Here is a 25,743-nt window from a genome sequence, read left to right on the forward strand (position 1 = left end):
TAGGTGAACGGCGGTGAATTTGTACTGCTAATTCTGGTGCACAGCGTTGGTGCGGCGCCACCACCAAGTATCAATCCGTGCACGATGCTGAAGTGATCAACCAACTGCGAGCTCAGCTCTGCTAATTACTACCCAATGGTGAAGCTACAATCAAGAGAGCATCTCAGGGATCGCGGTAACCTGATCAAGTGATCATACATAAATCACGTCGCAAACGTGAGGGGCACACCGCGAACACACCTAGCTGGCTAGCTAGCACCGCCCATCAGGCATCAGTGAGTAGTGATCGTATCATATCGTCAGAGGGCGGAGTCCGCGCCGGCACGGCGGTGGCGCCTGCCGCGCCTGCGCCGGTCCCACGACCGCGCCTCGCCCGACGGGAGGTACATCTCCGCCTCCGCGCCCACGCTGCACTCCGGCAGCGGTGCCGGGTACCGTGCGCGGTCGTAGCAGTACCCGTACGTCATGTACCTCGCGCGGACCCTCTCCATGGCTGCCCGCCGCGCCGGCGACATGGTCTCGCCGGCGCCGTGGTGCGGCTCCGGCTGGAGCAGGAGGTCGGTGAACTGGGCGACGTAGGGCGCATACTTGTAGTCCACCTTGTAGCGGCCGCCGGAGGTAGCCCAGCTGGAGCCGTCCCAGATGGTGGCGTACAGCGACATGGGCTTGGACGGGAACTGCGCACCCATCCGCTCGCTCCGCACCACCTCCCTGATCGGAGTGTCGTCAATGTAGAACCTGTGCACACACACACACACAAAGCAAAACGGTCGATCAACACAACGCAATTCAACACGATCCGCACCATCAAACAGCAAGCAGCTATAGACCTATAGTGTATGGGTGCAGTTTATTCAGCAAGCGTGACGTGTTAATCACAGTCTGAAGGATTCAACAGATTTGCAGTGAAAATTTGGACAAGTTCAGACTTTGGACATGTAATAAAAGGTGAAACTGAACAGAGCGGGTTAGCTCATATGAAACGCATGGTGAAAAGTGGGCTCGGTGGTGGTGGTGAACTTTCTTTTCATCCACCTTCTCCATTAAAAGCCTGACTAGCGAGCGATCACACAACTCCTGCAGAGGGTAGCGTAGAAAGCATGTGGGAGACGCAATTATGCGAGAAAAGGCGGCACGGGGATCTTGGTGGAAGGATCAGGTGCAGGGTGAGATCGTCGAGAGTCCAGTGCACATGGTGTGATGAATGTTCAGGGTTTAGTGGATGGAAACTGTAAAAGCGGACGACCCATTTCGCATGCCAACTTTAACTCGCTCACTCACTCACAGGGACATGCAGTCTGAGTGGGAGCGTGACTGTGTGAGTAGTAAGTTGCATAGCAGGTAATTTGCAGTACTATGAATGATGCACAATTATACCGTCTACACGGGCTATGTTGGTCAGTCAACAGATTATGCAATCTGGGCTAGTAATTCAGGTGGAAGAAGACATTGGTTTCTAGGCGAGATTTTGATCTCGGAAGCTTCTTGTTCGAAGCAAGCAATCCTGAAGCATGCATATTAGCAACGCATTGTCATTTCCATACCCGCTGTGGCAATGCTATCTACTCAATTTTGGGCCCTCGGTACTTGAAATTATTAAAGTGGCAATTGCATAAGGAATCTATAAGCTGTAAAGAAGAAGAGCCAATAACGCTCAATCATGTCAAGAGAGTGAAAAAAAGGGGGAAAAAGAAAGTGAAAGAGGAAGGAAAAATGAGGTACTACCTGAAGCTGCTGAGAGAGAAGATTAACCACATTGTTCTAGCACATGCAGCATTGCTAAGTAGTAATGTATTACCTGGAAGTAGATCAGTGGAGTACTGACACTATTTCATCGATGTGCACAATGATCTTTACTGTATTCTACAGGCTTATAAAATGTTGGATATGTACATAAAAATACTAATATTCTGCATTTTTCATAAAGACTAATCTTCTGCATGTATAATTTGAAGCTGTATATACAAAGTACACATCAACATTTGCGATGCAGACGTCCGACATTGCAGAATTCAACTGAAACTTCTTTTGCAGGTAATGATAGTGTGAGTACTAACTAGTAAGTTGCATAGGTAATTTGCAATACTATGCATAGGTAATTTGCAATACTATGCATAGGTAATTTGCAGTACTATAAACTGTGGCTCTTCTTATCCCAAGTACCAAACGTTGCGCAATTATATGGGTATGCTAATCAGTTATAACAGATTATGTAATCTGGGCTAGTAATTCAGGTGGAAGAAGACATGATTTCTCGGCGAGATTTTGATGTCGGAACGTTTCTTGTTCCAAGCCAGAAATCCTGAAGCATATTAGCAACGCATTGTCATGCATTTCCATACCCGTTGTGGCAACGCTATCTACTCGATTTTGGGCCCTCGGTACTTGAAATTATTAAAGCGGCAACGGCATAAGGAATCTATACGCTGGAAAGAAGAAGAGCCAATAACGCTCAATCATGTCCTGAGAGTGAAAAAAAGGGATAAAGAAAGTGAAAGAAGAAGGGAAAAAGAGGGGTACTACCTGAAGCTAATGATAGTGAGGATTAACCTCATTGTTCTAGCGCATGCAGCATTGCTAAGTACAAGTACCAGGAAGAAGATCAATCAAGTACTAAAACTATTTCATTAATGTGCGCAACAAGCACAGAAGATGCCTATGCATACTGAAAATCACAGATTTGCTGCATTTTGTACTTCGAAATTGGATATAGTACAAAGTACACATCAACACCTGTGAGTCTGTGACGCATGCGTCGGCATTGCAAAATTAGTCTGAAATTTATTTCGATGGTAATAATGTGGTAAACATTCGAAAACGACATTCTAGAACAGCGATCATGTATAGTTTGAGCAAGTAAAGTTAATGGAGTAGAGCTAACTGGCTACGACTGTTTCAACTGAACTCGTCTACACATATGGCAGAAGCTTTACTTCAGGTTCCCTATCTGAATTCTGAGTTTGTGAACTCGTTTAAACACGTGCGTATTCAAAGTTTGATCTCATCAAAACCTTACTTCAGGCAACTGGCTACAGCTGTTTAAAGTAAACTCTTCTGTACATATATGGCAGAACCCTTTACTTGAGGTTCCCTATCCGAATTCCGAATTTGTGAACTCGTGTAAACGTGCGTATTCAAAGTTTAAGCTCATCAACCCTTGAAGTGATCGATGAATGCAACAGCCCAGAGTCGCAACCGTACGTGCAGGCAATGCAGTGTGTCTGATGATCACGGGTGAATTAAATCGGGCGAGTAATAATGGGAGAGCAGAGCAGGGGGTGTGTGTTCTTACACGATGGTGCGATTGGTCCACCGGATGGCGTAGCGGTGGAAGTCCTCCGTGGGGTCGAACCAGAGGCCGTACCGCTCCTCCCTCCCGACCGCGGTGCTGCCGTCGCCGTAGACGTTGGTCTGCACGCGCCACTCCCTGCCCCTGACGTTGCCCAGGAACTCGAAGTCCAGCTCGTCGTGCGTCTTCTCGTACACGTCGCCGTTGGACATCTGCCACCACCACCACCAGAGCGATTGCAATGTCAATGTTAACTCTTCATCGCTAAGAGACTGCGCAGCGGGGTTGTGTGTAGGTACTTACGTAGAAGGCGACGACGACGCCGGCGGTGTGGTCGGAGGGCAGCTTGATGCTGGCGCTGAAGAAGCCGTGGAGGTGCGCGGCCTGCGACGCGAACCCGGAGCCTGAAACGGAACAGAGGCAGGCGTAACGTCGATTGATGCATCGATGAATTACTCAATGAATGTAAGGCGCAGGTGCGGGCAGTTACCTGTCCTCTCGTCGAGGGAGATGTGGACTCGCCTCCCGTCGCCGTGGAGCCTGAGGTTGGAGTCCCCGAACAGCTGCGTGTAGCCCTCCCCGAAGGTGAGCGCCGTCGCCGCCGTCGCCGGCCGCGGGATCAGGAGGTCGTCCGCGGCGAGGCAAGAGGGCGACGCCAGGACGACGGCGACGGCCAAGACGAAGACGAAGGGACGCGCCATTGCTGCTATACTTGACTCGCTTCTCTTCTCTACCTCCCCTGCTTCCTCTCTGTTCCTTCCTCTGCACTCTATATCGCTCCTGGGCTATGGCTCTGTTTACCTTTGGTGTGTAGGCCGATGTATTGGAAAGCAAGGTAGCTTTCCATCCATCCGGCAGGGACGCAGCGCCTTTATCGGCATTTTGCGAGGAGGAGAGCAGCTAGTGCCTTGCTGGCGGAGTAATTGCGGATGCGTCCACGGTTAAGTATTCTGATTTCGGATGCGCACATCTTTTCTGTGATACACTGCACTTATAGTCCACTCAGCTCTTCTATACTTACCCACTTCAACAAAAAAAAACTCTTCTACTTACCCACCGTTACTTCAGTAATCAATTGTAGGAGCAATTCTTAAGAAATTACTTTGATCATTATTTTGATCGATAAAGTATTAACTATGTACTATATCATAATTTTTTATCATTGAAAACTATTTTTATATTTGAATTTAATGGTAATGTATTTTTTAGACATATAATTCATGTTTCGTTAACCAAATTAATGTTTAAAGTTTTAGTTTTAAGCTGCGTGCACGCATGTTTGAAACGATTGAATATGTGTCTATATATTATTTTTTAGAAAAGGAGGCAAAAGATTTGCCATCATTAATTAAATAAGGAGAAGTATCTTGACCAATGTTTAAAATAGCGCGCTATTTCTCCGCTAATACCACGCAATAGCATATTTGGAGGGTCTACGCTAAATTTTAGTAATTTTGCTCGCTTTGGAGCTATTTGTGAAATAGCGTGATATATCGTGCTAAAACTTCATAGCATTAGCACGCTATTTTTTCAAGCAAAGTTACTTTCACTTTTTCGTGGTGATGAAGTGCAATATGTTGGTTCCTCTTCTAGATTAGAACTTAATATCGTTAATGCTTGATGATTCTTAATAAATAATTTATACTATGTTGTTGCCTTGTGGAATACCGATGTTAGCCTTATGAAAAATTCGAGATCTATGTGTTGTATGTGGCTATGTATGTATGATTCAGTCATTTTTTGGAATAAATATCCAACATTTTTAGCAAAATCCTTTATTTTTAGACTATATTTAATATTTTTTTTCAAAACGCTATTTGAAATATAGCACGCAATTAGCACGATATAGCGTCCATAGCGTTTGATGGAGACTGACGCTATTTCATTTAGCACGCTATTTTAAACCTTGATCTTGACAAGAAAAAGTAAAAGTACAAAAAGTTAGCGCATGCAAACTGCTCTCCAAAATCACAACTCTAAATTTTTTTTTGAAACGGGGGCAAAAGCTTTGCCCCAATCTATTGATTAAGCAAGAAGTTCTACATAAATGTAAAAGTTATTATTATTACAACGGATTACTCTCCCAGCATAATGTTGCCCAAATGCCTCGCACCCGTGGTTACCCACAACCGGGCTTCACTCTTAACTCTATCTAGAACAACATGTAACGACACTTGCTTGTTACGGAAAGCCCTCACGTTGCGCTCATTCCATATCTCCCAAGTGACCAACAAGGTAAGCGAGGAGATGGATTTTTCTATCCGGCGAAGTACCCTCCGCCATCATCTTCCACCAAGCAAAGATAGAAAGACCCGTCAATTGCCTCGAATGTATGGTGGGGATGCCAATCCACCCCTTGATAGCGTCCCAAAGGCGAATAGAGAACCGGCAATGGATGAAAGATGATCAACGGTCTCCAACTCTAAAAAGTTTGACGTCCGTGGAGACCGAAATTTTGCTATGTCCTTGATAGTCTTGAAGAGGACTGTGGTTGGGGCGGATTTGCTCTTGAATACCCTCGTGTAATTTTCATTCCAAATGGACCAACTAGTAAGCATAGTGTGGCTAGCCATGGCCTTATGGTTGGGAACATTCTATTCTTCCTCGACATGCGCGTCCACCAATCGCTAATGGAGAGGTCCTCCGACCAAAGCCTAGTGTCGATCGACTCAATGCCAAAGCCACTGCTCGATCATATTCCAAAGCCTCTTAGTGTAGCGATAATAAGAGAAAAGATGCACCATTGTTTCTTGAGCTTGCTTGTAAAGAGGGCAAATGCCGCAATTAGGTGAACCCCTCCTCTCTAGTCTATCCGCAGTCCAAAGGCTATTTTGAATTGCCAACCATGCGAAGAATTTGATTTTGGGTGGGACGCCTACATCTTCCGCACCATCGTATTCATTAAGGTGCTAGCCGCCGCCAAAGAATTGGGCCACATATGCCGAAGCCGAAGTGCATTCCCCATTCGCAGTGAGGTTCCATGTGATAGTATCCTCCTCGTCGTCATCTTCTCCAAGTGTCATCTCATGTAGCATCCTCCACAAAGCCACGAATTTCCTAAGATGAGGGATTATCAAACTGATGTTCATCTTGATCTTTGAGATCCAAGCATTCCCTTGGCTGACTTGCTCAACATTCCATTTTTTTTAGTTGATGCTTGAAAGATGAGAGGGGTCATGTTTTTAGGTGTCTGTATATATAAAGATGCGATCCAGCAACAAGTGTTATGGGCGAGAGGGTGTGGTATTCACAAGCTTTTGCTTCACGCAATTATAGTACCGTTGAGTGCCGGCACGAGCTTCCCGTTGCCCTTGCTCGCGACTTGGTCCACACTCCACAGTCCATACTGCTGTCACTCTGTCAGCACATAGGACCGGCGGCAGGAAGAAGGGTACTGTACAAACGAGGCACGCCTAGCGACAGGCTGGTCGACAGTCGACAGACATTCGGCGTATAGCATTGACGGAAATATCGTATTCGTGGCCTCGTGTGGCGTCGAATGAACAAGATGCGCAGAATCTGGTCCAAGGCCAAGATGACTGGACGCATTGGGATCCGACGAGACATAGCCGGGCAGGGATCCTAGAAATGTCGAGCAAGGACCGGAGAAGTTCGTACGTATACGCGGCCGCGCGCGGCGCCGGTATCGTAAATAATTGTCGTAGGATAGGATCTGATCGTCAGGATCCGGGAGTGGTGCAACTGATTGGGCGACGCACTGTCGCGCACGGGCGCCCGAAATTTAGGGGACGCGACGGCCGACGCGACGCGAGCAGCCTTTTTCTGAAACTGTCGTTTATGTAGGCATGAAAATATAGCGGAAACAAAAACCGAAACAAAATATAGTGTAGATATGAAGCGATGCAGATGTTGGAGAAAACCAAGAGAACCAATGCAAAAATAAATTCTCAAGCATTCAAACAATTAACGAACTTTTTTTTTGACAGCTCAACAGTGGGGCAAAAATCCCCACCTGAAGTAAACTTTTATTCCAAATTAGCAGCAGGTTCTTTACAACCAAGAGCTAGAGGAAGCAGCAAACACAAGAGAGAACAACGCATGCGTTGCCAGGGGTCACGGAGAGCTAGCTCGAAGCTGTGTAAGCCAGACGATGCAGCCACAGCTCGCAGTGCTCAATCAGCAGCAGGGCGAGTTGACGAGCGCGCAGCCAGACGTCGTCAAAGACCTTGCGGTTTCGGCTTTTCCACATGACCCAGAGGATAAGCAGCACTAACATGTGCCGAACGAGGGGTGCATGCGCCTTGGCAAGCGCCGCACAAACCCCTTCCAGGTCCTGCGTTGCACTGGCCGCCCCGATGAGAGCAAAAAGAGGAGCAAACCACGTGCACCTGACGAAGAGATGGAGCAGGTCTTCGTCAGCATCACAAAAGGGACAGTGAGGAGAGGGAAGGACCCCGGAATCAACAAACTTGTTTCTAAATTCTAGCGTGGTGCTCGATTTACTAGGAAATATGGGATGGTCGAACCGTGAAAGCCTCCTCGAATGCATACAAGGTTTTATGACTGTCGCCAGTTTTGGAATAAGCATCTTTGCAAGCTTCTCTTGACAAGGTCATTAATGGGGTTGTTGGATGGAAAGAATGAGCTATCTGAAACGGAAATTCCATATTAGCCGAGAACATAAATTCGGTTTCTACTCCTGTCCCGTTTTCGTTTCTGTTTCCGTTTCCGTCACGGTGTTTCTGTTTCCATTTCCATTTCACAAAATTCTATTTCCATTACCGAATTTTCATTCCATTTTTTTCACGGAGAAGCCGGAAACTTTCCATCTATTTTCATCCCTTCGTGCACGTACATGCACATATAGCAGCTAGCACCCTGAAGCGGAAGCGAGGCAGAAGACAACCACATCTTCTAGCTCGCACAGTAGGCAAAAGTGTTTCGGATCGCATTCACAGTGCTCGGCAAAGACACTCACATCACATTGGGTTTTTTCGCACGCGTAGTACAAGTTCACAGTACTAGGAGTACCGTAATCACATTATCTAAGAGCCTACGGTTGCACGGTTAAACTCCCGGGAAGGTACTACACTGATGACTACGGTGTACGTTACGTACATGCACATGTAGCAGCACCCTGAAACGGAAGCAGCAAAGACACTCACGTAGAAGTTTAGTACGGTAGTAGGAGCACTGTACTCACATTGACTGAGAGCTACGGGCGCACGGTGAACACCACGGAGAAGGTACTGTACTGTACTACACTGATGAGCACGCGAATAATGACAATTGATTGTAGTAAATCTGAAACGTGACAGTACGTAGACGGAGTGATTGCGGTGTCTGTCCGTGGGATGAAGAAAAATGTCAAAATGGGGCGGACAAAGGTGGATACAGCGGGACCTGGCATGGACTAGCCGGTAATCCTTGCCGTCTTCTCCCTTTTGGACCACGATCCCCGGGCAGGCTGTCGAACCGATCGCCATGAACTGTATCGATCGATGCTCATCGGCCGTCTGGCTGGCCAACGCCGATCAGTCAGTCCTCGGGCGAGGTTGCTTTTCGTGGGCGACCATGCATGAGTTGGAGCTTTGGCCAGGAGCGTATCTTTTCCTGGGAGTGGTTTTGTTTCCTAGCTGCTGCCGTTATCCATCAATGGCGTTACTAGTGCTGTTCTCTCGCTGTCTCCCTGTGTTTTGTGAATTGAGACGAGTACGACTCGTACGAGCTGTTGAAGAATTTCAAACTTGCGGAGACAAAGCGATAGACGTGCCAGATCATGGCCTGGTCCGCTGCTCTTATCAATAGTGGCCCAGCCTGGCTGACCGTTAAGTTTAGCCCGATTCGAAGGGCAGTCCTGGTGCTGGGGCCGGCCGGCCGGCCGAGCTGGCAGATAATGGGCTACCCAGGCTGACCAGCCCAATTTGGCCCGTCTGCTGCATTTGAGTCTGTCACGAGCCTCCCCGTTACTATATTTTCTGTTCGATCTGAACTCAGTGCCGTGTTGCTTTTCGCCGAGTAGACCGCGTAGTCATGGCATGAGCTTTACAGAGAAAGGCAGTGGAGTAGAGTGCGGAGATAGGAAGAATACCAAATTGCCGAGTCGAGAGAGACATCCACCACGTACCGCCACAGAAAGCGCAGACTGGATTCCGTGTCTACAAGAATGCCATGTATCGTATCCTCCCAAAAACGAGTAAACGAAGAAAACAAAGCGACCAAGCAATACTACATGAAACTGACAGTCGCCTCGCGGTGTGGAATGCTGCTGAATACCGACAGTGCTTTACGCAACCTTGGGTTTGAAGCACCGAGAAGACGACTGACTCTGCCACGGCATAGCAGATGCTGCGGCCGGCGGCACAGCTTGATCGAAGAATACGACCAGCGACTGCTTCAGAAGCAACTATCACGCACAGATGTCCTGCACGTCAACGGATCGCGACTGGCAAAGACTTGATTAACAACCTCTTTTAATTTTTCGGGATTTATTAACAACCTCTTATTCGTGAAGTAGTACTTGTACGAGCGGCTCGGCCGTGGGGGTTGACATTGAAGCCAAGATACAAGCACACGCGCGGACAAGCTGCTGCTGCTGCTGCACAATCACCCACCTGCAGCAAACAACCTGTCGCGCGCACTTCTCGTCGTGCAAGGTTTGGACCATTTTCAGATTAAACATGGAGCAGTTTGCCATTGATGATCGATTGATGCCACATGTCGATATCGTAATGTATCTAATTAAGGTACTACTATTGGCATTGCGTCGCTGCCGCACTTAACGATGGATAAACAGCTCGGGTGTCACGCGGACACGAGATAACCTTAAGAAATTCCCAGCTAGTGCTCGTTGCTGCCGCGTCGACGGTCCACCCAGGCCAAACTGATCGCTGCCCGCGTTCCTCTTTCTTTCTTTCTGCCTGCTTGCACCGACTCGACCTTTTAAGTGTGATCTCGTCTAAATCGCGAAAAGTGCTTTTACCTCTCGTCTCTCGAGCTCCAGTACTTCTGCCATATTCCTTTTACAAGTTATAGAAAAATTTGAAAATAATTTTGGAAATTGTCAATAATACAACTCACAATCCTGCAAAATCTCAACCCAAACTTTTTTTTTATATATTTTCGTCTGGATAAGAAAACAAAATCTGCTATGTTTTAGAGATTTGAGTGTACTACTCAGATCTGCACTTTTGTTGTTTTTGTGTAGCTCAAAATATAAAGTATTTAGAGTTGATTTTTTGCACGTTTGTTGGATACATCATTATCTACATACGTATTTTTTCCTAGACTTTTTTGCAACTTAAAAGTATATGTTTTGATTTTTTTTAGAAACCGAGAGCACTGGTGCTCATGTGCACTAAATCTTTATCCCCTAAATCGCACCTATATTGTATATTTTTGGTGTAAATTTTAACATAAAATTGAACTAGAAAAGTAAAATACAATACTCCCTCCGTTCTTAGATATAGGTGTATAGTTTTTGGCATAGAAATTAAGAAACACACATTGAGGATAAGTTACACGAGTTTAGGGCAAGATTACCCCTGAATTATCACCTTTGAGAAAATAGAGGAGTTTGCATGAGCTAAGAAAATGCAATCGAATCCATAACTTTTTTTTTCCAAATGAGTGGTTCTACGTAATACACCTTATATTTTAGAGTTTTTTTTCGAAAAAACTATACACCTTATATCAAGAAATGGAGGGGTATAAGTGAACACCCGGTGGGACCTCACCTTGACACGTTAGGCTTAGCCTGCACGAGAGTGCCGATGTTACCGTACACCCAACATCTCAAAATAAAAAAGAAGAAGAAATAAATCCCGGTATAGTGATAAAAACACAAACACTGCCAATACAACACACGAAGTCCAAATTCTCCAAAAGAGACACCTCCAAGAAGGAAACAGGGCACACGCACCGTCGTGGCCCGGTCGTAAATCTCTGATTTCCACCCTACATAAAGTCCACGCTCTTAAAACAATGACTTCAAGAAGGATATTGCAAGACACAACAAACTAATGTCATGCCTTGGATTTTCATCCTCAAAGATAAGACTCCATATTCTTTCTCTGTTGCCACCTCAGCTTTCCGATGTCACTGCTACAAGTCAATAAACACCAAACAAATTCCCCAACGCCTCGAAGACTTGGTCCGCCATTACTAGACCTTAGATCTCAGCCTTCATGGAATTCCCTGCCACTGTCTTCACCATGGAAATCGAAACAAACCGATATGTCCCATGATGAAAACAGACACAGAAGCTTCGCGTCACTCCCTACCAAAGTCGCACGACCAGAAAAATAAGCGCACGCGACTGAATCCTATTCGATCCAACAATCTATAGGCAACATGCGACGCATGGAGATCATCGGAGGAGCCTTCTAGAACTCGTCACCGGCCAGATCAATGAGGACATTGACGAGGTGGCTCCTCGGCAATGCCCACGATGAGGAGCTTAGGGTTAGCGGAAGCCTGCATGTTAGCATGAGACATCGGATACTAGACAAGCATAGAGCGAGATTTACCCAGGTTCGGGGACCTCGGAGAGGTAATACCCTTACGTCCCGCATGTCCGATCTTGATTATGGGTGAAATTGTTTACAATGGGGCAGCCGAAGGACTGCGTGGTGATGATCTCGCTGAGGGGCAAGGTTTCTAGGGTTTGGTGCGTGCGTGAGAGTTGAGAGAGATCCGGCAGTCCCTCTCCTGACTCTTATATAGGAGGCAAGATCCCGAGATTCCTGCCTAGATTCGGTTAGAATACAAATGAAGTCTATCTAATATTTCCATGTTTAAACCTCCCTTGCCCTGTACTCCAAAAACAGTCACCTTCAATCTTTCCACCGTGCAACCGACACCTTGGACCTTTTTGGGCCGCGGCGCCCCAGATGGGCCCCTTGTTGGGCCAAAAGAGGTAGTGCAATATCAGGTACCCGAAGGGTCATGCCCACATCATACTTGCCTCAAGAAGAACACCTTCTTGGCGCAAGAAGAACCCAATGGCCGCCTCCTTTATACGACAGCAGTTCCCTTGCACCAAATCCAACAAGGCCCAGGATCTTCCACACTGAAGCATGGCCGCATCAAAGACCTCGAAGAGATCAGCATGGAAAATCGCCAAAAATTAATAAAGGGTACAACATACTTTGGCATCTGATACCTTCGATCTGGATTATGGATGCATTATAGTATTTTTTTACTAGAAGACCTAGGTTTAATCAAACCATGGGAAGAAATTTCTTAGGTGCAAGATTACATTATTTGTCGAAACCTTGAGAGCTTGGTTATCTTTATGTTAGACCTTTCCAACTAAATTTTTGTTGTTAATTTTATTGTTTATCTATGGATGAGATAGGCCAGGGCCTAGGACTCAATTTTTTTTCATTTTTTTTAGTAAATTTTAGATTAAAAAATGTTTAGATTTCAAAAAATATTCTATTTTTGTAATAGTAAGATTTCAAAAAAATCCAATTTTAAAAGTTCATATTAAAAAATATTAAGATTTTAATTATTTCAAAACTTGAAAAATATTCAGACATTTCTCAAAGACCAAAACACAAAGGAAAGCCTACGAAAGGGAAGGAAAACCGGGAAACATAACCATGAAATACAAGCGTATAGGGGTTCTCTTCGCTCTGAAAATGAGGCACTGGGCGTAAACTTTTTTGGGGGTGAAAGTATTCACTAGATATCTCAACATTATCTAACAAGAAGAAATAGAGATTTGAGCATCAATTTGTTAATGTGGTCCATATTTTAGGCATGAAAAATGTTAAATTCTTATTTTCTCTTTTCTTACAATACTAGGTAATTGGAGACGACTATGAATAAATTGTTGTATTATTGATGTCATCGTCTATTTTTTTTTTATCTTATATTGTTTTGGTGAAATTTATTTTCCAGTTCACATGAAAATCCTAACTCTGCCACTGAAGTAGGAACGGTTGGATGTCAATAACCATATCCCAGGTCTTAGACTTGCAATAGGGGGTTATTGATCGAGGCCCTAAAACTTATTGCGTTAGTGGAACATATCTCTTGTTTGCGCATGTTTGCGCATGTATGTGACATTGAGACCACTCACAAGTAATATATTTGCACATATACACCTATTTTAGGCTCCGCTCAAATAGGAATAAAATTTTAAAAATATTCTGCATGTGTACCCAGAAAGCATGTGCGTAATAGTCCATGCCGCCCTCCAAAACGTTTGATTGGCATAAGTACAGACCAAGCGTGTCCTTTTCTTGCATTTTACCTCTCTTGCATAGGACGTTTGACTGACATAAGTACGCACCAAGTGAAAACTCCGTCTCAAGGAGATCGAGTCGAGGACTAAGGCGGACAAGGTGAATGCCGAGGCGAGTGCCGAGGGCAACCAGATCATGCAACAGGGAATGCAAGAGTATCTTGCCGCTTTGGCCGATGGTTACACTACGATATGTGGCGGTGATGCTCATTCCGACGGTGGTGGTGACTCTATGGCTGCTCATGGCGGTGACACTATGTGCAGTCACTGTGATGGCCAGTGGCGGAGGAAGAAATGTGAAATTTTGCTTGTTGAGGGTGGTGGTTAAAGAAAAATTCCCCAAATCTGCACTGTTCATAATTTTTTAAAAAGAAATCAATGGTGTTAGGGGGGCCAGGGCCCGGTCCCCCCTGTCTCCGTGACCAAATGACCAATGGTGAAGATGGTATGGAAGATTGCCATGACCACAATTTCGATATCTAAAATAAGTTGGCACGGCCGAACTTGCGGCATCGAAAAATAATTTTGGGTTACCCCTTTCGATTTCACGATATCTGGGGTCTGGTAGAGATAGGTCTTGCCGTGCACACCGGGAGAGCAGACCGTTTCTTTTATTGTCTTTTTTCTTCCTTTCCGAAAAACACGAGATCGCTCATGGTCGCTGTCAAAAATCACATGCTTGACCCTTTTGTTTGTTTTCCATCCCGCGTACCAAGCGGGTTTGTGCATTCTTCGCGTTGAAGGTTCACGAGTCGGCTGCTTCTGGACGCTCCATTTGTGCCCACTCTTCCTCCCTACGTAGAGCACGAGCACGACGCGTTATCGCGCTACCGTCCGTTTCTGCATGGGCAGACGGCCAAAAAAATTGACGCCAGCGCAGCCGTGGCTGTAGACTGTATAGTGTAGAGTCGCTTTGAACTTCATGGGCGGCAGCGGAGAGACGAACCCAACAAAGTAAACTCTGCCGAGACATTCCCCCGCTCCCCCAGTCTCGCCACAAACAAAAAGAAAAGAAAAATCCCTCGAGAAAAGAAAACCAAAATAAAGAAAGAGTTGCGCCTGGTTTCCTCCCAACCTCCGCCGCCCAGCAGCCCCATTTCCGCGTCTCGCCGTGCGAGGAAGTCAACTCCAACCCACCCCGAGCCCCGCCCACCGAAATCGCCGCGAATCCCTCCCCAATCCGGCCGCCATGTACGGCGACTCCGACGGATCCAAGGACGCCGGCGCCGGCGCCGGCGCGCCGCCGCCCTCCGACCAGCCCTTCCCCAACCGCGAGCTCACCCTCAGCAGCTACCTCTGCGACAAGCCCACCCTCGCCTCCGCCGCCGCCGCCGAGAACGCAGCATCCGCCGCCGCATCAGCCGCAGCCGGCCCATCCTCCCCGCCCAACCCCGCCGCCGACGCAGCCGCGGAGGCCGCCAAGCTCTGCGTCGAGCGCGACTTCCTCCACCTCTCCGCGCCCAAGCGCGGCGGGGATCCCCCGGGCCCGGGGGACGACTCCTCCGTCGCCGGCGGCAAGAAGCCGCGCCTCGACTCGCTCCAGCTCTCGCTCTCCCTCGCCTCCGACGGGCAGCCCTCCTCCCACCCCCACCTCCCCTCCGCGGCCCCCGACGGAGATCTCCGCGCCGCCGCGTCGGCCGGCGCGGCGGCCCCGGCCCCGAGGCGGACCTACAGCGCCACCACGGGCCGCACACGGAGCATCAACTCCGACGACATGTCCTACTCCTACTCCATGTTCTCGCACAACCCGAGCTGCTCCCTCACGCACAACTCCACCGACATGTACGCCGCGGGGGAGGGCACCAACGGCTCCGTGCACAGCCGCTTCAACTTCCGCCCCGTGGGGGACGGCAGCGTCGCCTTCGCCACCCCGCCCGCCAACCCCGGCTCCTCCTCCTTCTTCCCCACCGAGCTCCCCGCCAAACTCGCCGCCGCAGCTGCCGCCGCCGCCGCCACCACCTTCGACGGCGGCCGCGGCCAACCCTCCCACCCCGACAGGATCCTGCGGGAGATCGTCACAGACTCAGTCCCCGCCATGGCGCACGCGCTGCAGGACCTCCCGAGCGACACCCTCGACGCGGTCCGTGACGCGGCGCGGGCCCTGGTGGACGCCCCGGAGAGGCGGGACGAGCTGGCCGGCCTGCAGCGCCGGCTGGACCGCCGCTCGGACCTCACCGCCGACGCCCTGGCCCGCGCCAACCGCACCCAGCTCGAGGTCCTGACCGCCGTGCGCACCGGCACCGCCGCGTTCGCCGCCGGCAAGGGCCGCGTGCCCAGCGCCGAGCTCGTCGAGATGTTCCTCATGACGCGCTGCCGCAACCCCAGCTGCAAGAGCGCGCTCCCCGTCGACGACTGCGAGTGCAAGGTCTGCGCCGCCAAGAAGGGCTTCTGCAGCGCCTGCATGTGCCCCGTGTGCCACAAGTTCGACTGCGCCGCCAACACCTGCAGCTGGGTCGGCTGCGACGTCTGCGGCCACTGGTGCCACGCCGTCTGCGGCCTTGAGAGGAACCTCATCAGGCCGGGGCCGACCCTCAAAGGCCCCATCGGGACCACCGAGATGCAGTTCCAGTGCCTTGGATGCAGCCATGCTTCTGAGATGTTTGGGTTTGTTAAGGAGGTGTTCAATTCCTGCGCGGAGAACTGGAACGCCGAGACGCTCGTCAAGGAGCTGGATTTCGTCAGGAATATCTTCGCTGCTAGCGATGATTTCGAGGGGAAGGGGCTTCATTCCAAGGCCGAAGAGGTCCTCAACATGCTCGGGAAGAAAGTTATTTCCCTGCTGGATGCAACAAACATCATGCTGCAATTCTTCAAATGTAAGACCTTTCATCCGAAAATACGATTGTTACAAACTCTAAATTAACTGTTACTTGCTTTATCAATTGCATAAGCATGATTTTCATGTAGCAGTTGCATACATTCTCCGTGGGTCGTTCGACACTTTAAACCAACTGCCTAGAAATATGATCATTCTGTGTATTTTGTGCTACACACTATCTCCGTCTGGCATGTTTAGGCATTCACAATTTCTTCCATTTATCCCATGTTTGGGAAATCTATTTGTGTAGCACTAGAACTCATTGTGTTACCCAGTCATTTTGGCTTTGAAATTGGTATTTGCTACATCAATTTGTGTGGGCACTACACCTCACGGCATTCCGATAAGGATTTATATTTTTACATGCACAAGGAACTCCTGTCATTTAGCACATATACTTTGACATAACTGCAAAGCTGGACACAGTTTGTCCCGAGTGGCTTGAATTTATTTTGAATTGAAAATTCTTTATAGGTTAAGCCAATAGCTCTAAGTGAACAAATTAACCTTGATTTTGTTGGTCAGCAGTATCTTTGTGGAATTCTGTTGAAAACATATTGCTCCTACTGAACCATGAACTATTGAGGGGCTTGGGATCCTTGAATGCACTTATATTTCGTGATAGCTATTCCATCAGGTCATGAATTACAAGAATAACGTTGGGTATGATCTAAGAAGCAAAATGTATATTCTGTTAAAACTAAATCTATAATACTCCCCTGTTCTATAAAGGATGTCTCAGCTTCGTCTAGATACACATGTATCTAGATGTGTTTTAGTGTGTACATACATGTGAATTTTGATAAAGTTGAGACATCCTTTTTAGGACGGAGGGAGTAGTACTCCTAACCTCTCCAAATCTAACAAAAGTAGGGTCAAAGGACCTCTCCATTACTCAGAATGAAATAGGAGTGTCATTATATATGCTGCGATAGAGAATACGTTCGACATTGGTTTATAGAACTTGCCAGGTAGCACAGCTCTAATTAACCTTTATGTTTTCACAGATGGTGTTACGGACTGCTCTGTTACCGGCAACAAGTCCAAAGGTATATTAGCAGCAGCTCAAGCAAGCCAATCAACGATTCCCCTTCTAAGTCCAACCATGACTGCACCAAAATCCTTCAATTTCAATGCCAACAATTCCATTCTCGATACGCATATTGATGCCCTCAAGGGTAGCCCAAAGCCACTCTCTATTGAACCCCGTTACGGCAATAGCTCAAAGCCACTTACTATTGAACCCCGTTACGGCACAAGCTCAAAGCCACTCACTATTGAACCCCATTACGGCAGCAGCTCAAAGCCAATCTCTATTGAGCCCCATTTCGCAGCTAGCCCAAAGCCACTCTCTATTGAATCCCATTTCGCTGCCAGCCCAAAGCCGCTCTCTGTTGAACCCCATTTCAGCAGCACCTCAAAGGATGACGACGCCTCTACCCTTGAGACCATCGTGAAGTGCAAGGAAGCCGAAGCAAAACTCTTCCAGAAGCTGGCTGATGACGCACGGAAGGAAGTCGATAACTACCGCCAGATGGTCCGCTCCAGAACTCAGAAGCTGGAGGAGGAGTATGCCACAAAGCTGGCGAAGCTATGCTTCCAAGAGACGGAGGAGAAGAGGAGAAAGAAGATGGAGGAACTGAAGACGCTCGAGAACTCGCACTACGACTACCACAAGATGAAGTTGCGGATGCAGACCGAGATCCAGGGCCTGCTTGAGAGGATGGAAGCCACAAAGAAGATGTGGGTATAGACCCCCGGTAAAATATATACCTCCTGCTGCAACCTGAAGAATGTCTAAAAAATACATCGTTCTCCATTAGAATGGTTTCTGAGCGGTTGTTAATTCCATCTGTAATTTGTTTTCTTACATGTTAACTGTGTTATAAGTGGAGGGGGCCTAACCTCTCGCTGGCAGATACAACTTGACAACAACATTTCAGTTAATTGCTTGCAAAAAAAGTGTGCCCTGTCGTTGCAAATAGTTCTGATGTGCAGTTGTTGGGTCATGACCTGTGCATTTTGCCCCATGCTATAATTGGCATCGTCATGAGAATATTTCAACGTCTCATCCTGTCATTCTCTACTCTCTGTTTCAATGATCTTTTCGGGGGGCACACAGTGTTGGTGTGTGCGTTGAGATCCCGCGTAGATTTGCCTGTTCGGTTGTTCGTCTTGATCCAGTGAACTGCTGTTGCAAGTTTCAACTCCTGTTAGGACATCATGGTCTAGTAACAGAAGCAATAGCCTCGACGTCTCCCTCACCCTCGTACTCCAGCGTCGCCGTCGAGAGCGACGGTGGGGGAGTCGTGTCGGTACCACACTGGCACAGGAAATTTCACAGAGCCATTAAGAAAAGCAATCCGAAATGCATGGGTAACATGGTTATACATGAATCTTATACCCAGGAAACTCCAGAGTACACGTTACTACCAATACCACAGAAGAGCACCAAAGCTGTACAAAAATACTTCCACGTACTCTCGCATGAAACAATACGGGTCGTCTACCACCATTATGATCTGAACAATCTGATCGACATCAAGCGGGAGCAAAGCTAGCAATTCTCAAGAACCTGACGATCCAGTTACACCAACCTACGGGCGATCGACGTCGTACGGACTGACTGGCTAGAGTCTAAGCGTCAGGTCGGGCTCCTCGTCGGCCTGCACCACCACGCTGCCGCTGCTGCCGCCGAAGAAGGAGCCTGAGTGGTGGAGGGCCGCGCCAGCGGGGAGCACGCCGCCAGCCGATGGTGGTGGCCTGAAGCTTCCGGGCCACCCGAAGCTGGCCTCCTCGTCGGCGCCCACGAGGAACGGCATCGGGCCCAGCAGCGCCCTCGCACGCGCCTGGTCCTGCTGCTGCAGCTGCTGCTGCCGCTCCGCCGGCGCCGGCACGGCCACGCCGGGGTGGTGCGCCGACGCGTGCGCCTGGATGCCGATGGGGTACAGGCCGTGGGAGCCGTAGAGAGGGAGGGAGGACACGTCGGCGTAGCCGTAGGGGTAGGCGTCAAGACGGTGCACGGCGCGCCGGGCCATCGTGCGCTCCCGCCGGTGCGCGTTCTGGTGCCCGCCCAGCGCCTGCGAGCTGAAGAACTTCCTCTGGCAGTAGTTGCACGTGAACACGCGCGCCGGCTCCCGCGCGGCAGCCGCGGCCTGCGCACCCCTGCCGGCGTTGCTGTCGGTGGTGCTCGACTCGGTGGTGGTTGCGGCGGCGGTGACGGTGAGCGACAGCTCGAGGGTGGCCGGCGGGCAGGATGAGGAGTTGGACGCCTCCTGGCTGCTGATGTCGGACAGCTGATCCTCACACGGTTCTTGGGCGCTGTTGCTCTTCATCTCTGAAGCGAACGATCTCTCTCTGAAGTCTGAACCCTTTTTTCTTCCCCTAGAGTCACTTTCTTTCCTTAGCTCTCACCTGCATCCAGAGAACAAACAAACTCAAGTAAGAAAGTGCATGTGTGTGTACTTGGTGAGATGATTTGATGCATACACTGAGGAGGAAAGATCACTACTGTGTTTCTAGCTGCACTCATTGAGTGACTCACCAGAGTGCAGATAAGCCATGAGTGCACAAGGATAAAAGAACATGTGTTGTTCTTGTCAGTTGTGGTGATCATGACAAACTGAATGTTTATAGATGGGCATGCTTAGCCTCGTGGATAAGCACTATGATGTCTGAGTTGACACATTTTTGTCTGTGATTGCTTCCAGTTTACGTGATTCTGAACACGACAGTTCATTATGCTGTCAATGTAGGAATCTAAGAAAATAATTCAGATTTTATCCTGATGACTAGAGAAGCACAACAGAAGTTCTCTAGCTAATAACTATAGCAAATACACATGTCATGTTTGCAGAATAGCTGAAAATTGGAATGCAGAGATGGGAAGTGTGACAAATGCAGAGAAGTATCTGATCCACTGCTAAGCCAAGATATGCCATGTTTGATGCCAAACCAGAGGACGAACAGATGAAAAGCATGGCTTCTTTTCTGGTCCGGGAATCTCTAAAACGGAACCTTATCTGATGGAGAAAGTCCGAGAATAGCACATTCAGTTGTTGTCATGAAAAGATGGAAGCTTTGGTGTTGCCAGTTAAACCCCGTTCATTTAAATCATGGTGTTCTGTAGGTCTAAATCATGGAGTAGATGAGAACAAAAATCGTGAATGCTGGATGACTAGGCAAATTATTCAACAACAAAGAAGACTTTTTTTTTCTCAGAAGCCCAACAAACAAGATTGCTCTGTTGTTTTTCATGTGCTGCAAGTTTTCTCTGTTGTTTTTCATGTGCTACAAGTTACTATCTGATAGTGTCTAAAGAGCACTAGTAGATTGGGCTTCCTTTTGTCCATGCCATTGCAAGTATCACAAGATTACTACCAGGAGGCCGGGTTACAAACAAACAAGCATCAGCCACTCTCTAGGGTCGAATTACACATGGTCCTACTCGACGACATGTAATGCAATTAATTTGGGGAAAGCACTCTTGTTAGCATACGGCTTAGCGATGCTACCTTACTTAGGACAGGTATAAATTATGCGAGTACTTGGACCAGGAGATTCGCCAGTTTTGGCAAAACATAGGAAGCAGGAAGACATGATTATCGAGAGACGAGATCGCGAGACCCTATCAGCTGCGCGCGCGCATCTGGTGGTATACAGAACAAAGACCTGGTAGAGCGACGTGCTACCAACCGGCAGAAACACCACTGGGCAGGGACTGGAGTGGAGCACGCACGAACTAGATTCGTGAAAGAATTTCTACTGCTGTTCTAGAGTCTTGTCCCTTGGAGAAAATAAAAGGCCGTGCTTGAACGGATCGTCACGGCAAAATCGCTTGAAAGATCTTGATAATTCTAGGAGGAGATATATGCATCGTACTCATCTGAACCCAAATTCTGTTGATGTTCTCTTAGGCGCCCGGCAGATCATGCACAAAGAATTACTCATAGAACCAAGAACATAGCACTGAAGTAAAGAACGGCAGGATTCTTGAAGAGGAAGAAAACCAGTCAAGATGCATGGGGATCAGTTGCTTTGGCAAGGGAAGCACCCGAGAATTACCTCAAACACCCAGTAAGAAGAACCCTGCACACCGCGCCTCCTCGCTCAGCAACCAAGCCCGAAACCTGAAGAAGAAGATCTCAAGCAAGAAAGCTGAGAGTTCAGGCCATGGCTCCTCCTGCAAGAATAGATCGTCCCTTGCGCTCGCCGAAGGAGGAGAGAAGCAAAGTGAGGAGGAGGGGGTGGGGAAGGGTGCAGTGGTGCGAGGTGGTGTGTTTCAGTTAAAGTGGTGGCATCCCCAGTGCGGGTGTTTAATTATGGAAGAATGCAGAGGTTTGGTAAATTACTGGTTGGGATGCGAGACAGACTGCGCTCGGAAGTGGTACTGGAAAAGGATGTATCTGCACTAAAGATACAAGAGCACAAGTCAGAGAGATATCTCACCTCCGACTTGGACTTGCCTTTCTCCCCTCTGTTGCTGTGTTGTGTACCATGACCATCACTAGCACCACCAGCACCATCCCAGGAAAGTGCCCCCCACAATTACTAGACAATTGAGCTGCTCATTCCTGGTCTAGCACTTGTTTATTCCTAGGATTATGTGTGTTCCAGTACACAATTACTCTATAATATCATTTGCTATATACTAATATTGTACCACAACAACAAAAACATAAGAGAAAAATAACTATAGTAGGGAGTGACGGAAAGGATGCGTGTTGTGTGGAGGGAGTTTTTGCAGGGGACCAGAGGGTCGGCATGATACTTTAGTCAGGGGTGAGTCAGGATTGTGCCCTTTTGGGCATTGCAGTGAAGCTGTTGTTGCGTAAGATAACGTGCCATCTCTGCCTGCGACGTCCTTGCACTTGTGTACTTTGTTATTTATTTCGCGCGCGGTGCCCTACCGATGGTGTATGGTAGATGGCATGGTCATGACCGGCGCGTGAGTTGTTTTTCTTGTCAGAAAGCAGTTTGAGTGTGGCTTTTGCGTTTCCTCTGCCTCTGACTCTGCGTCCTGCACAACATGCCTGCCTGCAAGTTAACTCCACTGCCCCTGTCCTTTCTCTGATGGATCCCATGCAATACCTCTGTGCCCCCCCTGCCACTGCCCACCATGCCATCCCCTTTGGATGCTTGGATGGGAGACAGGCCTGGGCTGGGAAAGCTCCTCATGTGATGGCATCGAGGAGAGAGGAAAGATAAAAGTTATTGTTGATTTAGAACTCCCTCCAAGCATGTTAGGTTTTCAAAAAAGAAACCTCCCTGAAAGTTAACAGTTTTTACATGTTTAGGTTTTTTTTTAAAAAAAAAGATACTACCTCCGTTTTATATTAGTTGTTGTTGATTTAGAACTCCCTCCGATTCCATTTTAGTTTTTTTAGCGAAACAAAAGATAAAAGGTAGGAGTATTAGTTTTTACATGTTAGTTTTTCTTTTAGCGATCTCAGGCCAAAGGTGGACACGACTAACTTCATTTTCAAAGTTGGTATGGTTTTCTCCCACGTGAACTAAATCATGTTTTGAGTGTGTATAATATTGGGAACAGAGCGAGGTTAGAAAATAAGAGACGAAGCAAAGGGGTTGGAGGAGGCAGATGATGACCCTTGTGATGAAAATGTGGATTCATAAGTAAATGATCACAATGAAAAAACACAAATTGAATAATTAGTTGCGGAAGATCCATTGGATGCTGCAGGTCTAAATCTGTCAAAAGTCGAAGAACACCTAAGGTCTAATTGTCGAGATTTTAACTTAGATGTGGACATGAATAACCATGTATTCAAGGTTTTCATGGTTTCCGTGACATGAAAAAACAACAAGAATGGGGTGGTGGTTAAATATGATAACAAATAAGACAAAGAGGTTGGAAGCAGTGCGTAAGCTCGGTGCCCATGGTTGCGCAAACCCTCGAAGTATAGCAAGACAACCGGCTTCATAATTTGGACTTACGCATCAAATCATAATTGCAATGAAGTTTGGAAATTTAAGGCCTTGACTACAAGTTTTTTTGTAAGGAAATTTGTGGATTGACTCAATGATAACTAGATGAAAAACCTAGACACTTCTTCAAATAATGTTTAGAGGGATTTTAACATGTGTTATAATATAAAAAAAAAGAAGATAAAATAAAGAAGCACTGAAAAATTATGGTGACGAGGCAAGTCAGTTTAACCAGTTGTGGAACTATGGCCAAGAGCTTAGGAGATAAAACCCTCGCCTCGAAGTTTTCTGTTGCCTATTGATATCCAAGAGGAAGGAGATCCACATCCAAAATAGAACTTGTCACTTTGTTCCAAATAGGAAACAAGTAAGTGATTCTCACAAAACATTTGCAATTTAATACGGTGAGAGTTTGAGTTCATTTCCTCATATCACCCAATATGTTGTCGGTGGTGGCATTTGTGGAATACCTTCTTAGTCTCTAGATATGAAACTCTTAACATGGAGGAGATAGTTGTTATACTTCATCTTCTAGATCTGACTTGATCGTTAGATGGTGGGGGTCCATCCTTCACTTGTGGTGCTTCACCTTGGTTTGAGGAGAACATTGATTTGTTGCAACATTCTATGGAACCTAGCAATATTGGGACTCCAAGGGCAAACTATTGCAACAATCGATTTTTGCCCATAAGAATATCTTGGAGTTCACAAAGTGATCCGGATCATCATCATCTTCATCAAACGGCTCAGATTCACCATCCTGGTCACTCTTATCCTAACAAACATGGGTGGTTTCGTTAATTTCTTACGTCGGAGTAGCTATATCCGCACTCCTTGTTTATGGCCGTGAGCACGGATTCATGATCTTCGCCATCTTTGGGAGAACCCGGGATAGCATTGACATGGCCCACAAAGTGTTGTTGATAGTTGTCGCGACCCTCGACTGGAAGGACGGGTGTAGATCCAGTTGTGACCATGATGTCCTCCTCAAGGGTGGAGAGGGTCTAAGTAGAGTTTTGTCTGATCTGGAACTCGGTTGTGTCAATGGAGAGGGTAGACCGGACCTGACTTCCACCACGGTTTCCTCATCTAGGGAAGGTCGGGTGGGGATTGCTTTGTATGCTGCCTACACCGAAGTGAAGCCGGCGAAGATGTCGATGCCGACGATCGGGATGGCCGTGTAGGCGGGAATGTTGTGGGAAGTCGGCGTGAAGGTTTCATCCGTGATGAACAGAGTGCCACCAAAGTAGACAACCTGGCCGACTGTCATGGTATCGCTGATGTCTCCAAGTGTTTTCGCCCGAATCTTGAATCCATATGCCCCCACGGTGCGCACCAACTACCGTTGCCTTGATAACGATAGTGTCATGAGGGGTTACTCATGACTTATGGATAGTAGTGGAATTATATTAGACGACGGGATGCTCAGGGCGGTGACCCAAGTTCACGTCCCCATGATGGAGGATCACTAAGTCTTGCTAGAATTCAGTATAATGGCACAAATTATAGATTACATCTAGGTGTTTATTTCTAAGTATTGCCCTAAATGTTGTCCCTAGGTTGGCTTATGAAGGCGCCAAGACCTAGGGTTTGATGTAGGTACAGACCTAGCTAACCGGCTACAGAGTCCTAGTCTATCCCGGCAAGTATGTTGTGTCTTGCACTACATTTCCTCAGTCTTCTTGAACCTTCTCGACTTCGTCTTGGACCTTCCTTGGTCGGTAGGGCCTCCATCTTCTAGCAAGTAGGACCCTCGGCTATCTTGATGATTCCACCACCCAAATGGGCCACCTGAGTTTGCTAAGTTAAGCCAATGTCGTTGTATACCCTATTCGGCATCTATAACCACGCCCATTGGTGTATTCGATGCATGGAACAAGATGGCTGAAGACCTCCTCAAAAGTCAAACGAGTGAAGACGGCTTCCCAGCCTTTTTTTGTATATTTGAGTCGTATAAAAACCGTACTATCAAGGGGGGAGGGGTTCGTATTTGAAGTTATGGGTGAAACTGAATCACATACTGATACGCGCGAAGCACACGTCCGTTGGGAACCCCAAGTGGAAGGTATGATGCGTATAGAAGCAAGTTTCCCTCAGTATGAAACCAAGGTTATCGAACCAGTAGGAGCCAAGAAGCACGTGAAGGTTGTTGGTGGAGGAGTGTAGTGCGGCGCAACACCAGTGAAACCGGCGCCAACGTGGAACCCGCACAACACAATCAAGATACTTTGCCCCAACGTAACAGTGAGGTTGTCAATCTCACCGGCTTGCTGAAAACAAAGGATTAAACATATCGAGTGGAAGATGATGCTTGTTTGCAAAGAACAGTAGAGAACAATGATTGCAGTAGATTGTATTCAGATGTAAAAGAATGGACCGGGGTCCACAGTTCACTAGTGGTGTCTCTCCAATAAGATAACTAACATGCTGGGTGAACAAATTACAGATGGGCAATTGACAAATAAAGATTCAATACAT

General features: G+C 47.5%; 3 protein-coding genes across 5 annotated transcripts; 1 reads left to right on the forward strand and 2 right to left on the reverse strand.

The window, feature by feature from the left end:
* On the reverse strand, positions 1-4,119 carry LOC124697142 (probable xyloglucan endotransglucosylase/hydrolase protein 27). 2 transcript variants are annotated; one of them, XM_047229775.1, is made up of 5 exons: positions 3,780-4,119; positions 3,593-3,693; positions 3,293-3,501; positions 260-738; positions 1-227 (listed from the first exon to the last, which is right to left on the reverse strand). In XM_047229775.1, the coding sequence occupies exons 1-4, from the start codon at positions 3,988-3,990 to the stop codon at positions 300-302; spliced, it is 960 nt and encodes a 319-aa protein (XP_047085731.1). In that variant the 5' UTR covers positions 3,991-4,119; the 3' UTR covers positions 1-227; positions 260-299. The 2 variants fall into 2 exon arrangements, with proteins under 2 accessions (XP_047085731.1, XP_047085730.1); XM_047229774.1 differs by having other exon boundaries at positions 1-738.
* Positions 4,120-14,652: 10,533 nt separating this feature from the next.
* LOC124701871 (protein TITANIA-like) lies at positions 14,653-18,304 on the forward strand. Of its 2 annotated transcripts, XM_047233969.1 has the most exons (3): positions 14,653-16,318; positions 17,328-17,497; positions 17,693-18,304. In XM_047233969.1, the coding sequence occupies exons 1-3, from the start codon at positions 14,692-14,694 to the stop codon at positions 18,071-18,073; spliced, it is 2,178 nt and encodes a 725-aa protein (XP_047089925.1). In that variant the 5' UTR covers positions 14,653-14,691; the 3' UTR covers positions 18,074-18,304. The 2 variants fall into 2 exon arrangements, with proteins under 2 accessions (XP_047089925.1, XP_047089924.1); XM_047233968.1 differs by having other exon boundaries at positions 17,328-18,304.
* Positions 18,305-18,673: 369 nt separating this feature from the next.
* LOC124701872 (zinc finger protein 4-like) lies at positions 18,674-19,676 on the reverse strand. The gene has a single exon (XM_047233970.1). It carries the CDS (start codon positions 19,653-19,655, stop codon positions 18,951-18,953), a length of 705 nt encoding a protein of 234 aa, XP_047089926.1. The 5' UTR covers positions 19,656-19,676; the 3' UTR covers positions 18,674-18,950.
* Between the last annotated feature and the right edge of the window lie 6,067 nt (positions 19,677-25,743).

Source organism: Lolium rigidum, chromosome 3 (assembly GCF_022539505.1).
Source record: "Lolium rigidum isolate FL_2022 chromosome 3, APGP_CSIRO_Lrig_0.1, whole genome shotgun sequence".
Lineage (NCBI taxonomy): Eukaryota > Viridiplantae > Streptophyta > Magnoliopsida > Poales > Poaceae > Lolium > Lolium rigidum.

What these genes read in the sequence shown, in the direction of transcription:
- LOC124697142 (XM_047229775.1), bottom strand. Translation starts at nt 3,990, where the DNA reads ATGGCGCGTCCCTTCGTCTTCGTCTTGGCCGTCGCCGTCGTCCTGGCG. An exon ending in GCGTCGTCGTCGCCTTCTAC is followed by an intron (nt 3,502 to 3,592) that starts GTAAGTACCTAC and finishes TGGTGGTGGCAG; the next exon opens with ATGTCCAACGGCGACGTGTA. An exon ending in TGGACCAATCGCACCATCGT is followed by an intron (nt 739 to 3,292) that starts GTAAGAACACAC and finishes GTGTGTGCACAG; the next exon opens with GTTCTACATTGACGACACTC.
- LOC124701871 (XM_047233968.1), top strand. Translation starts at nt 14,692, where the DNA reads ATGTACGGCGACTCCGACGGATCCAAGGACGCCGGCGCCGGCGCCGGC. An exon ending in CATGCTGCAATTCTTCAAAT is followed by an intron (nt 16,319 to 17,327) that starts GTAAGACCTTTC and finishes ATGTTTTCACAG; the next exon opens with ATGGTGTTACGGACTGCTCT.
- LOC124701872 (XM_047233970.1), bottom strand. Translation starts at nt 19,655, where the DNA reads ATGAAGAGCAACAGCGCCCAAGAACCGTGTGAGGATCAGCTGTCCGAC.